At 37.3% G+C, this 17370-nt stretch overlaps 1 protein-coding gene across 1 annotated transcript in view; it reads right to left on the reverse strand.

Annotated features, from left to right (window-relative positions):
• Nucleotides 1-17370, reverse strand: part of adamtsl2 (ADAMTS-like 2) — a 70045-nt gene that overhangs the window by 51813 nt on the left and 862 nt on the right. The window contains exons 2-7 of the mRNA XM_059943790.1: nt 12231-12345; nt 9475-9617; nt 4861-4939; nt 3043-3145; nt 1099-1244; nt 881-1004 (exon numbers count right to left, since the gene is read on the reverse strand). Of these exons, the coding sequence (XP_059799773.1) occupies nt 881-1004; nt 1099-1244; nt 3043-3145; nt 4861-4939; nt 9475-9617; nt 12231-12344 (709 nt within the window). The 5' untranslated portion in view covers nt 12345. The remainder of the gene's footprint in view (nt 1-880; nt 1005-1098; nt 1245-3042; nt 3146-4860; nt 4940-9474; nt 9618-12230; nt 12346-17370) is intronic.

Genomic DNA, 17370 nt, shown 5'->3' on the forward strand with positions numbered 1-17370 from the left:
CGGCAAGGTTGCCACCTGATGTGCCACAAGGCGCGGAAAGGAACAACAAAAGCTTTTTGAAGAATGGCAATAGCAACCAACAGTCTGGAAAAATCTAAATCACTACAGATGCCTGAATTTAAGTGTTCTACTGTACATTTTTAGAAAATGAATTAAGCTTGTTTAAGTTCTAATGCTGTTAGTGGTACAGTTGTTAAGAATCTAAATTTAGGAACTTATGATGGCCACTCAAAAAACTATCACATGTAATTCCTGGGCTCATGTTTTTCCCCCACTGTGTTCATATCCTTGAGAACTGATGTCCTTATGAACCAATTTCCTATCAATCTTCAATTTCCTAATGCACCACAGACTTGAATTTTATTTTAAAACTATAAACTTAAATTGGGCACTTACAAACCTCAAAGCACACAATATTTAAGCTGGTCTGAAAAGTTACCAACTGACTCCTTGGCTGTCTACTTTCTGGCCCTTGTTCCCCAACAGCATAGGATATAGTTTTCAAAGAAATTAGTGACTACTGATGTCTTTTGAAAATTCCACCGGTTAAGAACATGATTAACCTTTGATGCTATGCTTTTTGTGGTACAGTTGTTGTAATAGTACATTATTTAATTACACTGATGAAGAACAGTCATGAAAGTATACCTCAGTAAGAGTCATAAAGAAAAATGGAAGAAAATAATTTTTTTCTTAGCACCTTCACTGGAGCAGTGAGAGTGGAGTCTGTCCTCTGGAGTATTAAATTCAATGTAGTATATATCTCTCATGAGGCTAAAAGACACATTTGTTATGTGCTGTTTCCATAATATGAAAAACACCAATAAATTAATTAACGCTCTTCTAGAACTAAACAGCTCATGCATGGTCGTGCTCTTACCCATGTGAGATCCTCCTTTCCGATAGTTGCCAGTAATTCGTATGCAGCTGCTTCCATTGCCCTGGCAAATACCACATTTGTCTAGGGTTAAGGTGGAAAAAAGTACTCCATCACATCCAATAGGCTGTAGAATACAAAGTGAATTTGAAAAAGGAGTCAAAATGGTTGTTTTAACTTTTGGAATTACAACATTTATTTCTTCATGTTATGTTAACAACCTCACACCCTCCAGCTATACAGACTCCTCTGTATTCCCCGTATTTACAAGATGTTCCATCCCGTGCTGGGACCATCAGTTGTCTCTGTCCATCTGCTGTAGTACACTGAAGATCACAAGGCTTGCTCGAAATATGCACATAATCATCTACAAGAAATGAACAATAACAAGTTATATGTCTCATACTACATGAAGCATTTAAAAATAAAGCAATTGGAAATGCAGTCTTTTTTCGCACAAGTGATGGCTAAGAATGGTATTAACACCTACAGAATCTACTGCTGATCTTTCAAAGCCATTGGTTGTTGAACACAAATGAAACATTGCAGTCAGCACTTTAGTTAAACAATATTCACTTATCTTTGTTGACCATCAGAGGCTGAAAAAGAGAAGCCCCCTTTCTTTACACAAATTTTTCATTACTATTTTCATACTTTCTGTCAAGATACATTAATCAGCACTCTGCCTTGTGTCGTTGGCCCATGGAAACTAGATTATTAATATAAAAATAGTTTTCAAATTATAATGGAACTTCTCAGAAATTTCCAGGAATTTCTTAGCAACAAATACTTAAAGGAAGACTGACAACGAAGATACTTCTTTCAGTAAAAAGCATCAATAGATGCAAAACAATTTTTTTTAAACTGAAATTTTATTGGAAAATCTGAAGGTACAGTGGGTAACTGCCTTCGTTGCCAGCACTTGCATTTACCAAATGTAAGAGCTGGCAACGAAGGGTCCAGCTTTCTGGATCACTTCCCTCCTAGATGGCTCTCTCATCACAAATCCCTGGTGAGAAATGTCAGCAGATTTAGGATAATGAGGGCAAGGCTCAAGAAGCTCCTCTTCTCCACAAAATAAAAAAGGCCTTATATACTTACTTTAGATGGTCTTAATCGGTATTAATATTTTTAAAGTTAAAATGTATTTCAGATTCTAAATTCAAAACTGTCATTCCAAAGTGCTGACAAACTGTGCTCTAAAACTGAAGAGAATGTGGATTTAAGTTTAACTGGCCTATCACATTTCAGCATTTTTGTTGTGGCGGGTTGCTAAGTGTAGATGTACTGTTCCAAATATGAAACAGGAAAATTTGGATGAACATTCAGACTAACGTAGAAGCAACTCAAACAAAATCCATACAGCAAGCCATGGAAATGATGCATGTTTACTTAGGTGTTTGAATAGATTTCCAGTATTAAGGAAATCTTTAAAATTGTCACATTTTTTCCAGAACCAAAAAAAGTTGTATTCAGGTTACACTAGGCATTGCATTGTCATTTTTTAATATAATGAGTAAGCAAAACAGATTTGCTCTTTGTTCCTTTATATGCATACAAAGCATCTTTCACTGACCAGAAGACAGAAAACTGATTTTGCACTGACACATTTCTAATTTTTAATGTTTCAAAACATTGTAATTATGTTATCACAAATAAGAGTAATTCACAATTTGCACTCAAGTTAATACATTTCAATCAAATCACAAGCATACTCTACTGCGCATAAGATATAGGAGCAGAATTAAGCCTATCAGCCCATTGAGTCTGGTCCACCATTCCATCATGGCCCATTCTCCTGCCCTTTCCCTGTAACCTTTGATACCCTTACCAATCAAGAACCTATCACCTCTGCTTTAAATATACCCAATGAGTTGGCCTCCATAGCTGTCTGTGGCAATGAATTCCAGATTCACCACCCCGTCTAAAGAAATTCCTTCTCATCTGTTGTAAAGGGGTGTCATTCCAATCTGAGGCAGTGCCTTCTGGACCTTGACTCCTCCACTGTAGGAATCACCCACACTATCTAGACCTTTCAATATTTAATAGGTTTCAGATCCCACTTTATTCTTCTAAACTTTAGTGAGTATAGCCCTAGAAACAGCAAACAATCACTATTTAAACAATGGATGGATCAAATTTGAAAGTGCAATGATTTTCTTCACCTGGATACAATGGCTTCCATTTGTAAGTTCTTCCATTATAAGTACGAGAGTTAAAAGAAGAGCACTGCTCATCGCGGAAGCTCCTCCCATTAGCTGGGCAGTCCTGCAAAGGTTAAAGATACGCTTGTTTAAAATATATACCTGAATAGTCATGCTACATCCACTTAATGTTGTTAAACCATGCCAGCATGGATTGGTATTGTTCAGACACAGGATTTGTTTGTGATCTGTGTGAAAAGGTCAAAATGAATTTTAAATGCTGCCTTTAAAAAGAATGCACAGTATTTACTAGTTGCTCAATACTCCTAAACAAATTGACTTTGGTGCACATATCTTTAACATGCATCACTGGAAACAAATTCAAAAGTCTAGCTAAAGAACCTACTATCTAGAACATGTCCTCTTATCATTACCATCAGGGAGGAGGTACTGGAGCCAGAGGACCCACAATTGACATTTTAGGAACAACCTCTTCCCCTCTGCCAGATCTCCGAAAGCTCCATGAAAACTAACTCCCTATTCATTTTGGCACTGTTTATTTATTATTGTAACTTGCAGTAAATTTTATGTCTTGCACCGTGCTGCTGCAACAAAACAAATTTCACAACATATGTCAGATTCTGTGGAAGCCCTGTATAAGAGTGAGGGTACCCCTACTTTACAACTTCTGACCTCTGTCTTAGTTGATTAAGTAACAGGAGAGATGGTTTCACTGCTAAGAGTTTTAGGCTTACACCATGAGTTGATATGAAATGGGAGGTGGCCACAGAAATCACTTCCAGGAATGTCCTCAGTGACATTCATGAGATTCCAAATAAACTCAGCAGCCACATTATTAGGCACAATTGTGCAACCTGCTCAGAAATGCAAACATCTAATTAGCCAGTCATGTGGCAACATCTCAATGCATAAAAGCATGCAGACATAGTTAAGGGGTTTATTTGCTGTTCAGACCAAACATCAGAATGGGGAAGAAAGTAATCCAAGTAACCAACTGGTGCTAGGCAGGTGGCAGATTTCAGAAACTGCTGATATCCTGGGATTTTTTACGTGAGTGTACAAGGATATACCTGTCAGGAAGGATGAATAAGAGAGTTCCTTTCCTCTGAAAGGAATAAAAAGCCCAAGTTTTTTTAAAATTCTGTAAGATTTTGATAGACGAGGCACAGAAATTGGGTTCCCACTTGTCAGTGAATACAAAACAAATACTGAAGTTTAAAGAGAACCCTTAACCAATCTGCTGATTGCTTTCCACTGCACTTGATTTCCTTTGCCCATTCTGGTGCAATTCTAACCACTGTTCTTGTGTAACTTCTCAGACATTGTATACTTCCATTTCTTATTATCATTTTTATTTTCTATTTAGGACACTATAAGTAATCAGCAATTATTGTGTGGCATGTTCCTAAACATTGTTTTACAGTGCCAACTACAGACCCCAACTAACACCTTTCAGTCATTGTTCTTTCTATGTAATCTGAGGATCAACAATAATGACAAGTGCACTACCAGACACTGGGATCAAATGTTAAACAAGTGGAATCATCGGCTACCTCTCATTCACCATATTTGATATTCAGTTTTGTGGAATCCACAGAGGATGCACATTGGCAAGAGTATTTAATACTGCCAAAATAAATTTCTCCTCTTTTCTGTCTGTTGCTCTTTTCACATTCTCAAAAATAGTCAGTCCCCTGTGCAGAATACTCCCAACCCTCAGCTGTTTTTATGTATTGCACTTCCACCTAGAAGTGTTTTCATGTAGTTTGTTTTTATCCCAATACCCAAGTTATATTACAAGTAGATGGTTTTACTGACCTGCAGGTTGCACAGCTGATATCTTTTAGAAGTGCCTGTACAGGTCTGGTTATCAGTTGTCATCACTGCTATTCTTCTGCTACATAAACCATGCAGAAAAAAGTATTAACACAAAAGAAAATCTGTAGATGTTGTTTTCCCAGGTGAATTTATAATTGAGCAACACGCACACAAAATGCTGGAGGAACTCAGCAGAGCAGGCAGAATCTATGGAAAGGAGTAAACAGTCGACGTTTCAGGCTGAGAACAGGTTGTGTGTGCTGCTCAGAAAAAATAGTCCATTTTGTAGTCAGGCTGTTATTGTACTTCTGTTGCAATTGTATCAAAATCTCTCTCCAAGTAAACTGAAGAAATATTCATTAAATTTACAGAAAGATAACACGTGCATAATTTGCACTTACTACAAAATCATTTTCATAGAAGTTACCACTTTACATGGAAAGCACAAAGAACAAAGCTAATCTGCCAATTAACATCTATGTATCATGGTAGTCTGTAACCAAAATGCCTTATTCCCTTCTCCAATTCTCTGGATAAGGAGCTGTTTACCCAGCTTGTCCTTAAATGCATCCATACTATTTACTGTATCATCAGGAGTTGAACTGCACAATACCACCCACTCTGCCTAATTAACTTTATTTTGAATTCCCCATTTGACTTTATTTTGCTGTTTAAGTGTTTTACATTAAGAGCTTCTAGCTTCCCCCTTTTCACAAGATGTTGCCTGAACTGGAAAACTTTAGCTGAGAGGCAAGACTGGCTAAGACAGGGTAGCTTTATTTGGATAGAGGAAGGTGAGTGAAGTCTTAATTGGCTCTATAAAATTATGGCGAACCTAGACAGTGAACAGGAAGAGCTTATTTCAGTCATCTGGTGCTTAGAAAATAGAGGTATAGATTTAAAGTGGAAGAAGAATTAAATCTAATTTTTTCCACCGATTAATGAACTCGAATTCAGTGTCTGAAGCTGTGATAGAAGCAAAACTACAACAGGAGTTGTCACCTATGGAGCTATGGATTAAATGCCAGAAAGTGAGATTAGGTTTGGTAGCTCTATTAAGGAAAAAAAATAGACCAAATGGCCTTCTTTGTCGTAAATTTTCTATGATCTTAAGTGGACATACTGGGACTGTATCAATGTTTCATTGTTTTAAAGGTTCTAATTTACTCTTGGCTCAAAAATTTTATGTTTTTTTATTTATAGGGAAGTTGACCAGTTTGTTCACCCATTAGAGGTAGCTCTATCCTGTTTGATCCAACTGGTTAATTCTTAGATTAGGCTGTTCATTTGTTGTTTTCTTTGTAATTTAACAATTAATGATCTGCTTGATTTTTAAGTAGTTCATATATGGAAGACATAGTTTAATAAACCTGCAGTGACTTAAAGTATAATTCTGGAATGCTTGAAGTTTCCTTGTTCTGCATTATTCGAGTACGCATTTTCTCAATTGTTAACTTGGTTCTGCAATATTGAATAATAGCTTTTTAAATTGGTCATTTCTTATCTAAAGACTTGAATGTAATTTTTCCCTTATCTGTAATATAAACCTAGCTTTTCTATGCTAGACACCACCTTAACCTTGGGCCTCTCTTCACTGGTAGACCCCTATCACTGTCTGTTCCAACTTTCCTCTGTTTTATCAACTCTTAATAAAATGTTCATCTCCCAAATTCTGAAAGAACCTTGGATCAAAAACAACAGAATCCAAAAATCCTAACACTTCTAGCAACATAATTGAACTAAATGAATTTTATGACACTTCAGATTCTTAGTCATTTTTTAAAAGCAGTATTATTAGATTTTAGACCACTAATGATATTTAAATCCCATAGCTACCAAAGTGAGATGTCAAACTGCATTCCTGAACTACAAGGTCTTTGAGTTGTTAATTCTGTGATTCTAGGTTCCAGACTCCTTTTGTAAAGGCAAAAGCTGTATTTAATTAGGTGGAAAAAAGAGCAGAATGATTTTTTTTATAAAGGTACTACAAGACTATGGGGAAAATAGAAGGGAAGTGGAATGAGTTACATAGGTAATAAATCTAGTCAAGAAGAAAAGCTTACAAAAGGTTCAGAGAGCTGGGTAATGTTAGAGATCTAGAAGATTATAATGCTAATAGGAAGGAGTTTAAGAACGAAATTAGGAGAGCCAGAAGGGGCCATGAGAAGGTCTTGGTGGGCAGGATTAAGGAAAACTCCAAGGCATTCTACAATTATGTGACGAGCAAGAGGAGTACGCATGAAAAAAATAGGACCTGTCAAATGTGACAGTGGGAAAATGTGTATGGAACCAGAGGAAATAGCAGAGGTACTTAATAAATACTTTACTTCAGTATTCACTATGGAAAGGGATCTTGGAGATTGTAGTGATGACTTGCAGACTGTAAAGCTTGAGCATGACTTGCAGCAGACTGAAAAGCTTGAGCATGTAGATATTAAGAAAGAGGATGTGCTAGAGTTTTTGGAAAGCATCAAGTTGGATTAATTACCGGGACCAGATGAGATGTACTCCAGGCTACTGTGGGAGGCAAGAGAGGAGATTGCTGAGCCTCTGGTGATGATCTTTGCATCATCAATGGGGACAGGAGAGGTTCTGGAGGATTGGAGGGTTATGGATGTTGTTGCTTTATTCAAGAAAGGGAGTAGAAATAGCCCAGGAAATTATAGACCAATGGTTGGTAAGTTGATGAAGATCCTGTGTGGCAGGATTTATAAACATCTGGGGAGGTATAATATGATTAGGAATAGTCAGCATGGTTTAATCAAGGGCAGGTCGTGCCTTACGAGCCTGATCAAATTTTTTGAGGATGTGACGAAACATATTGATGAAGAAAGAGCAGTAGATGTAGTGTATATGGATTACAGCAAGGTATTTGATAAAGTACCCCATGCAAGGCTTTTTGAGAAAGTAAGGAGACATGGAATCCAAGGGGACATTGCTTTATGGATCCAGAACTGGCTTGCCCACAGAAGGCAGGGTGGTTGTATATGGGTCGTATTCTGCATGGAGGTTGGTCACCAATGGAGTGCCTCAGAGATCTGTTCTGGGACCCTTGCTCTTCATGATTTTTATAAATGACCTAGATGAGGAAGTGGAGGGATGGGTTAGTAAGTCTGCTGAGGTTGGAGGTGTTGTGGATATTGTGGAGGGCGGTCAGAAGTTACAGCAGGACATTGATAGGATGCAAAATTGGGCTGAGAAATGGCAGATGGCGTTCAATCCAGATAAGTGTGGTGGTTCATTTTGGTAGGTCAAATACGATGACAGAATATAGTATTAATGGTAAAACTCTTCGCAGTGTGGAGGATCAGAGGGATCTTGGGGTCCATAGGATTCACAAAGCTGCTGCGCAGGTTGACTCTGTGGTTAAGAAGGCATACAGTGCAATGGCCTTTATCAATCATGGAATTGAATTTAGGAGCTGAGAGGTAATGTTGCAGCTATATAGGACCCTGGCCACACCCCACTTGGAGTACTGTGCTCAGTTCTGGTCGCCTCACTACAGGAAGGATGTGGAAGCCATAGAAAGGCTGCAGAGAAGATTTAATAAGGATGTTGCCTGGATTGGGGAGCATGCCTTATGAGAATAGGTTGAGTGAACTTGGCCTTTTCTTCTTGGAGTGACGGAGAATGAGAGGTGACCTGATAGTGCTGTATAAGATGATGAGAGGCATTGATCGTGTGGATAGCCAGAAGCTTTTTCCCAGGGCTGAAATGGTTGCTACAAGAGGACACAGGTTTAAGGTGCTGGGGAGTAGGTACAGAGGAGATGTCAGGGGTAAGTTTTTTTATTCAGAGTGGTGAGTGCGTGGAATGGACTGCTGGCAATGGTGGTGGAGGCAGATACCATAGGGTCTTTTAAGAGACTTTTGGATAGGTACATGAAGCTTAGAAAAATAGAGGCCTATAGGTTAGCCTAGTAGTTTCTAAGGTAGGGACACGTTCAGCACAAACTGTGGTAGGTTTTCTACGTTTCTATAGGTCTTTCAAAGGACAAGGAACAAGAAAACATCTGATGATTTGTATCAGTGATACTGAGAAACTAATTTGGAAAGGGAACTATAATAGGAGAAAAGATAGATTAGATGAAAAGCAACAACAAACTTAAATATTGAGATATACATTTGTGAAAGCAAAAACAATTTTTCTTGGAATAAAAAAAAGATTATTTGTGTTGACAATGCCTTCGGTGGGGGGGGGGGGTGGGGGTTATGAAATCACTTGTATGCACTGAAATTGACTGTTGGATCCTAAAACTGATTAAGATAGAGCATTCTAGTAATCTAAGGTAGTGTATTATATCACCATGGATGTATTTAATATTATAATGTTGCTCAAAATGTACTTATGAAATGGTTAAACTTTCATAAGAAGGCATAAACTACTCTAAACTATCCTTTCATTTCATTTAGTGCTCTTCTACCAATAACAGAAGTTATTCTATCAGAGAACTAGCACCAAATCTTTGAAATATAAATAACATACAATGCAAAATATTTCTACAAATCAGTTATAATATTTTGTTTTTAGATACTTGTTTTATATAATAAAAAGAGCAGATGTCATTTTTGCCAAGTCTAAAGAAAAAAAACTTTGTACACGTTTGTTTTTCACCTTTGCTTCAAACAGTGCCTTTCTTGTGTCTTGATGCCTCCCCCACAGGTCCGAGTGCATCCTGTCCATTTAGCCCATTCACCCCACCAGTAGGCAGTATTATCCAGACCTTCTTCTAGACTATTGTATGGCTGAGCTACTGGCTAAAAGAAATAAGAGAAATTATATTTATTTTGTGACAGTTTTGTTTACTAGAGTTTATATTGATGAACAATATATAAAAACACATTTGAAGATTTGTTATTAGCTGAATGCAAATAATTTCCTCACAGGCAACATTATGTCACAATAAGATAATGAAAATTGTTTTGGATTACATTTAGATTAGATCCTGCACATCTCTCTATAGGTACAAGGGAAACCTTAAGTGTCAGTTTATATAATTATAAACATTGAATAAAAATTCTTCTATAATAGCTTCATCTTCTACCTTTACTACTAACTTATCCCCTTTTCCCCAGTTTGAAAACCCAAGAACTATGGAAAGGCAGAAGAACAAAAAAGTCATCCCAGAACATTCAATCATACCCACTAATGTATGGCTCTTTCTCAGTAAAAGTGCTTTATGCCATGACCTAATAAATGTAACTAATCAAAATGACATTATTCCAATGTGATTAATCTCAAGACACCTTTTTTTAAAAAAAACTGTCTGGTTGGTGTGCAATGATAACGTACTGAGTTACTTCCATTCAATGAAATTTGTTATTACAAAGCGAGAAAGATGCTAGTTTTTAAAAAATCTAGTCGTATAAGCTGATTATTTATTTGTTTGATGCACAGGATCACTTGGCCGATATGTTCTTCATCATCAAGAATATATTTTATACCAAAGCTGCCTTCCTGATTTTAGTTACAGAAAAATGCACTCAGCTGAAATCCTGGGTTAAACTTTCTTAGATGAAACTTTTGGATTCATCTCTTCTTCCTTCTCCTCAAAGCTTAAATCCAAAACCTTAGCTCATTTCATGCTCCTTCAGGTAACCTTTTTTCATTAAGACTGTAAATAAATTATTTTTACTCAGTTCTAGAATCACTTCTCATATTTTTTTTTGCTTTGACTTCTGTCTACTCTAGTACTGAGACTCTAGTGGTCAAAAACATTGATAATTGCATTTTTTTCTGTTCTTGCCTCCTCCCAGTATGCTAAAACAGTTGGCTAAAGTATTTTACCTCATCTTCCATTGTCTAGCCACACTTTTTAATGTACCTGCAAAGCTGAACAGATACCAGCAAGTATAGGGACAAAGATTGGGGTACTTGGCTAAACTAGAGGGATCTATTGTAAAAGTGACAAAATCAAATGGGTGAATGGTTTCATTCAATGCCAAAAACGGCTTCTATTTCCTCTTTTGCAGAATCATCAAGAATTCCATTCAAAGATCTTAAAAATATCTCATTTCTACATTTATGCACTCAGCAGGATTGTTGTCATATCTTTCTTCACTATTACCCTTAATGGAAACACAGTCATCATTTCCTTCTAGGGATATAACATTTTTGGATGATCTGAGATCACAACTTTTACATGGGCAAGAACCTGATAAAGGCAGTTACCAACATAGCTTTTTGTACAGTGTTTAGCAAACCAAACAAATGCAGATCTGTTTGTTTCTCACTATTAGTATGGGCATTTTTTTTTCATTTTCAGGAGATATGAAGATAACCTACCACCCCACCATCATTGAGAGATCAAGAATACACACATCCATTTACCTTATTTCATAGTTATAAAGTAATTAGCATTTCGTACTATATTTTTTCAAGATGAGGTGAATACTCTGAAGAGAAAATACTTTATTTCCTTGCCCTTCAAAACTCATCTGTGAATGGCATTACTGTTATGCAAAAGTATAATACATTAAACTCACAAAGGTCAGTAAGATTACTTGTCTAGACGACTGTGTCTGAATTGCATTAAATTAAGTAGTAAAAATTGTTTAAACATTAGTTTGAACAGATCAACAGAAACATCACTATGCCTTGCCCTGCAGTGCACAGCAGGGTTTAGGCAATGTTCCCAGGATGGATGCAAAATTGTTTTATTTCCAGCAGACACTTAAATAGTTCTCTTTATAATTGTAGACAAACCCTATACAAATATTGGTTTCAAAAAACTTTCAGACTCATAGTTAAATGTTACATTTGCCAGAATTTGTTTGAGCCCAAAATAGTAAACTGCTGTGACCTGCACAGGCCGTAAGTTAGAGTATCTTGGCAGGTAAAATGTAATATTGTCTCCAGGGATGTGTTCTGGCACTATCAGTGGGCCACTTACAGCTTCAAAACTTGTACAAGGGCAATAGAAGAATGCAATACAATAAAAGCTTCTTCCACTGAAAATGCATACTTTCAAATTCCTATATTATACTACAAAATACATCGATAATTTTTTTATTCCCTATGCTCCAGATCATGAATCCAAATGAAGAAAGGGGATTTTCACAAAAATTTCAACACTAGTCAGGAAAAACTGGTATCCTGTTTTAAGGGCAATAAAACAAATATATTTTGTTTCAAAGAAGAATAATCAACACATTACAATTATTACAGGTCACATTTATACAATCTGGTAAGCAATGTAACAAACAAAACTGCTTTAAACAACACAGATCAGTCACCACCTATACTAAGTACTTTCACATGGACAACAACTGTTGTTTTGGTCATGTTGAGCAATTTTGCCCAAATGGGTTAAAAAGAATTAAATAATAGTAGCCCATACTGCAAAGGACTACAGAAAGCATGTTACTTACTTGAATTCCTAGAGCAGCAATATTTTCAATAAATAATGCAGCACCAATCAGACAGTATGTAGAGAATATTGCACACCAACAAGTACATTTGGAATTGCATTTTAAGAGCTTCATACTGCAAGAAAGTGGACATAGAATTTTTAATGCATTTGCTAACAAGGTGAAGGGAAATAACATATTAAACAAGGAACAAATAAAAACTGCAGATAGAATACACAACTTATTGCACAGGTCGACCTTCACTAATCTGGCACCATTGGAACCTGTGGAGTGCCGGATTAGTGAAAATGCCGAATTACAGAAGGATCATATTAAGCAATAGCTAACCACCTCATCATCACATTAAGCAACAGATTTCACAACATATTCAATGGCTCCTTTATTAGATGCACACATGCACCTGCTCAGTAATGCAAATATCTAATCAGTCAATCATGTGGTAGCAACTCAATACATAAAAGCACAGAGACATGGTCAAGGGGTTTAATTGTTGTTCAGACCAAACATCAGAATGGAAACGAAATGTGATCATGTAACCATTGGTGGTTTGAGTATCTCAGTCTCTAGAGTTTACAGATAATGGTGCAGAATCAAAAAACATATAGTGAGCAACAGTTCTATGGGCCTTGTTAATGGGAAAAGATCAGAGGAGAATGGCCAGACTGGGTCAAGCTGACTGGAAGTCGAGAGTAACTCAAGTAGCCATGTGTTACAATATCCACGTGCAGAGAGCATCGCTGAACACACAACACGTCAAACCTTGAAGTGAATGGGACACAGTAGCAGAAGACCATGAACATAATAAAGTGGTCAATGATTATATGTCAGTGATATTAAACCTGATTCTGACTACTAGAAGTCTGACATAAAACAAAACAGAAAATGCTGAAAGTAATCAGCAAACAGCTAGCATGTATATATAGTTAGCATTTCAGGACAAGGGAACACAAACCAATTCTCAGAGAGATCAGAATTGGAGAGAGTGAGCAATTTCAAGTTCCTGGGTGCCAGTATCTGAGGACCTAACCTGGTCACAGCATATTGATGTAGCTAAGAAGGCAAGACAGTGGCTATATTTCATCAGGAGTTTAAGGAGATTTGGTTTGTCATCCAAAATACTTGAAAGCTTCCACAGATGCACCGTGGAGAGCATTCTGACTGGCTGCATCACCAAATGCTTTGGGAGGTACAGCATGGGAGTATACTGGTGATATTAAACCTGATTCTGATTATAATAACCTGATGAAAGGTTAGCGGCCTGAAATATGCCGTCTGTTCCTTTCTAGGCACTGTCTCTCTTCCGCTGTTCTCCAGACAAAATGTGCATCAATACCCCTGATGCCTTTTGTGACAATGGCTGTGTAAATCAAGAATAATTGCATTGCTTAATTTGATGTTTCCCTCAGTTTTTTTAAAATCTGTATTTTCAATATTATTACTTATGCCCTTTTCAAAATTGCCCTTGACACACTTATGACAACTTGACTGAACAAGTTGGATGAGGATTTGTTAATAATCAGAACATTACATAGATCATTCCCTCAACCTAAGTTTGTTCCCACCTAATGCTAAATGTTAAAAAAAAAAGCTACTCTCAGACTAGAATGATCCGAATAATCAAGCAGCATGGTGGTTATCAGTATTTTATGCACTTTGGTAGTAGAAAAAATGTGCAGACTATTTTCTAAATGGGGGGAAAATCCAAAAATCTGAGATGTAAAGGGACCTGGGAGTCCTTGTGCAGAACACCCTAAAGATGAACTTGCAGGTCCAGCCTGTGGCAAATGCAATGTTAGCATTCATTTCAAGAGGTCTTGAATACAAGAGCAGGAACGTAATGCTGAGGCTTTATAACACACTGGTGAGACTGCACCTTGAGAATTGTGAACAGTTTTGGACTCCTCATCTAAGAAAAGGTGTGCTGGCATTGGAGAGGGACCAGAGGCGGTTCACAAGGATGATTTCAGGAATAAAAGGGTTATCACAAGAGGAATGTGTGATGGCTCTTTATCTGTATTCGCTGGAATTTAGAAGGGTGGGGGGGAACCTCACTGAAACCTTTCGAATGTTAAAAGACCTAGACAGAGCAGATGTGGAAAGGTTGTTACCCATGGTGGGAGGTGTCTAGGACCAGAGGGCACAGCCTCAAGATAGAGGGGGATCCATTTAAAACAGACAAATGGAGAAATTTCTTTAGCCAGAGGGTGGTGAATTTGTGTAATTTGTTACCACAGGCAGCTATGGAGGCCAGATCGTTGGTGCATTTAAGGCAGAGATTGATAGGTTCTTGACTGGAAACAGCATCAAAGGTTACAGAGAGAAGGCTGAGGAATGGGGTTGAGGAGGGGTAAAATTAAGGATCAGCCATGATTGAATCATGGAGCAGTCTCAGTGGGCCAAATGGCCTCATACTGCTCTTTTGTCTTATGGTCCTTATGCAAGATAAGTACATGGTTTTATTTGCTTCAACTCCATCTTCACATCGGTACTTCCTAACTGTCCTTAAACCTTGGGTCATTACAGTTTATTTGTATTTCAGTAATAAGAGATTTTGGTACCCAGTTATGTTATGTATTTTACAGAAATACAAATTCTAATTAAAGAAAACTTTCCAGTGAAACAGCAACTAATATCTCATTCATTCAATTTAATATACTGACTTTAGCCAGGTCAGGGGACATGTGGAAAGGTAAAGGTGGTTTGCAGTAACAGATACAGCTGCAAGATCCTGACAGTTCTTCGCAAGATTTATAGCAGAGTCCCCATTAATAAAACAAGAACCAGCCTCCATACTGTTTTCAAATGTAACCGATAAAGAGTAATCAATTCTGATGTTACAAGAAAAGCTGTATGAATAGACATCACTTTGTCATGGGAATCAACTGTCAGCACACATTGGGAGGCCACTTAAAAGTATTTAGGAAACTAATATGACCTTGTGACTTTGTCATATTCAAAATGTACAGACAATAGGGAGATGTCAACTGGTGTAAAGATTATTCCATTCTCCTTGCTTTTCTGTGTCTGTTGCAATTGCTCTAGTCTAGTGCCAAGATATTCTGGACAGGTGCTTCTGAATGGTCTTTTTCTTTCCTGAGCTGTGGATTGCCCTTGAACACATCTCAACTATTTCTGACACATCTGCTCTCTCCTGAATAAACCTGGATTTCTTGATCCCTACCTTCCACCCTAAATTCAACAGATTTTTCTTTGTAATTTCCTCCAGCTCCAATGAGATTCCATCACCAGATGCATACAACTTTCAGTATTTTCAAACAATTCACTCCTTCTATGAATCCTTGGTCTGTCGTTCTGTCCCCTGCCACTCCACGTTACGGCACTTTTTTATTCAACCACATGACATGCAGCACTTGTCCTTTACATTTCTTCCAGTCTAGTGTATGTCATTAGCGTTCACAATGTAGCAGGGCAGGAGCGGCACTAGGCTTCTAGTTGCCTGACACTTCAAAGTTTTAGTTCACCATCCCACTCCCACTCGGACTCCTGTTAGCTTAAGAACGCAACAGTGAATTGTCCAACTTTAGGTAACACACTTGTTCTTTCTGTGCATATTAGATTTGGCCATTTCTGCTTGCCGTAAGTTTGGACTATTACATTTATATATAGTCTGGCTTGAAGGGCATGTACTATAATCTTACTGTCATGTTACAGTCAGAAAAATATTATCTTAAGTGCTACTTTGCTGCCATATTTGGTCTCACACTATCAGTGGCATTTCACTTTCTTTCCTCACCTGCCCACTTTGTTACTGCAATCTTGTTTTTATTGAAGGTTTTTTGTTTTTATTGCAGGTTTTTACCTGCAGTTCTAATGCAGGGTCCCCTCTCGAAAACATCCAAATGTTTCACTTTCTACAGAAGCTGTCTGACTTGCCTAGTGCTTCTATCATTTTTGTTTCTTTTTGAAGATTTTACAAGATCTACAGTGGGTTTCATCTTTATCTAATATACTGATCTGTTATTTGTTATGTATTTTCCTCTTACATTGGGAAGAGCAAACACAAACACAGAAGAGCTGACTACTTTGCCACCCACATCTATTTAGTCCACACACCTATCCTGAGCTTCTCTCTCTTGAAACTTTAATTCTGCATTCCACTTCCATAGATCTTTCTGCCCTTGGCCTCGCCGACTATTCCAATAAGCCTCAAGGGACGGCATTAAGTTTTTCCAGCCAGACGGCTTATCCAACTTAACATTCAGTTCAGATTTCAGATCGATGCATATCAGCATGTTTTGTTTTTATTTCCAATTTCTAACATCCACAGTATTTTCTTTCAAGATAATTCTGTCTTACATACAACTTGGCCAAACTTTTGTTTCATTTCCATTCTCTTTTGCTTTCTGTCATTTAATCTTTTCAGCCTTTTACAAACATTCCCTCTTATTCCCCCGCCTTTAATCTGCATTTTTAAAACTACTCTCTCTTTGCCAAGTTCTAACAAAAGTTACCTACTTTGAAAGTTACCTCTTTCTCTCCCTAGTTCTGCCTGACCTAATGATAACAGCATTTCTGTTTTCATCCATTTCATTCAGATTTTTCTTGCATTTGTTGTGGCAGGAGTCCACCTACACCAGAAACAAAGGATGCCTATGCTTCTAATATGGTTTCTTCTACCACAGTAACCCTGTGCTAATGTATCAATGCAAAAGAGTAGCATGTTTGCTCCACACTAATAAACATTCCTGTTGATTTTAAAGAAGTATCCTTCAGTACAAATGGATTATATTTAACATTTTTTACAAACTGTTCCATACTGATGTTTCATTATCAACAGATTTCATTATTCCATCTCAGCACTACAGCATTAATGGAATAAATCTGCCAAGAACACATTTCTATATTGAACAGTTGTGACTTATCGGCGCTCAGGAGCAGGTGGTTAAACACTACAGAATCACCTGCCATTTATTAAATTCAGACATCCTGAAAATAAATCATAAAAATGATCCATAAATTAAATCAAAGACTCTTATCCAAAATAACTTTTTAATAACATTGCTTCCAAGGGTGTTGAATCCCACTTAAATAATTACATCAATACCTGAAGTTGTCCAGAACACTTAAAATTAACTAAATATTAACATGATCATAATGAATCACTATATTTTGTTGCTTT

Source organism: Hypanus sabinus, chromosome 18, assembly GCF_030144855.1.
Source record: "Hypanus sabinus isolate sHypSab1 chromosome 18, sHypSab1.hap1, whole genome shotgun sequence".
NCBI lineage: Eukaryota > Metazoa > Chordata > Chondrichthyes > Myliobatiformes > Dasyatidae > Hypanus > Hypanus sabinus.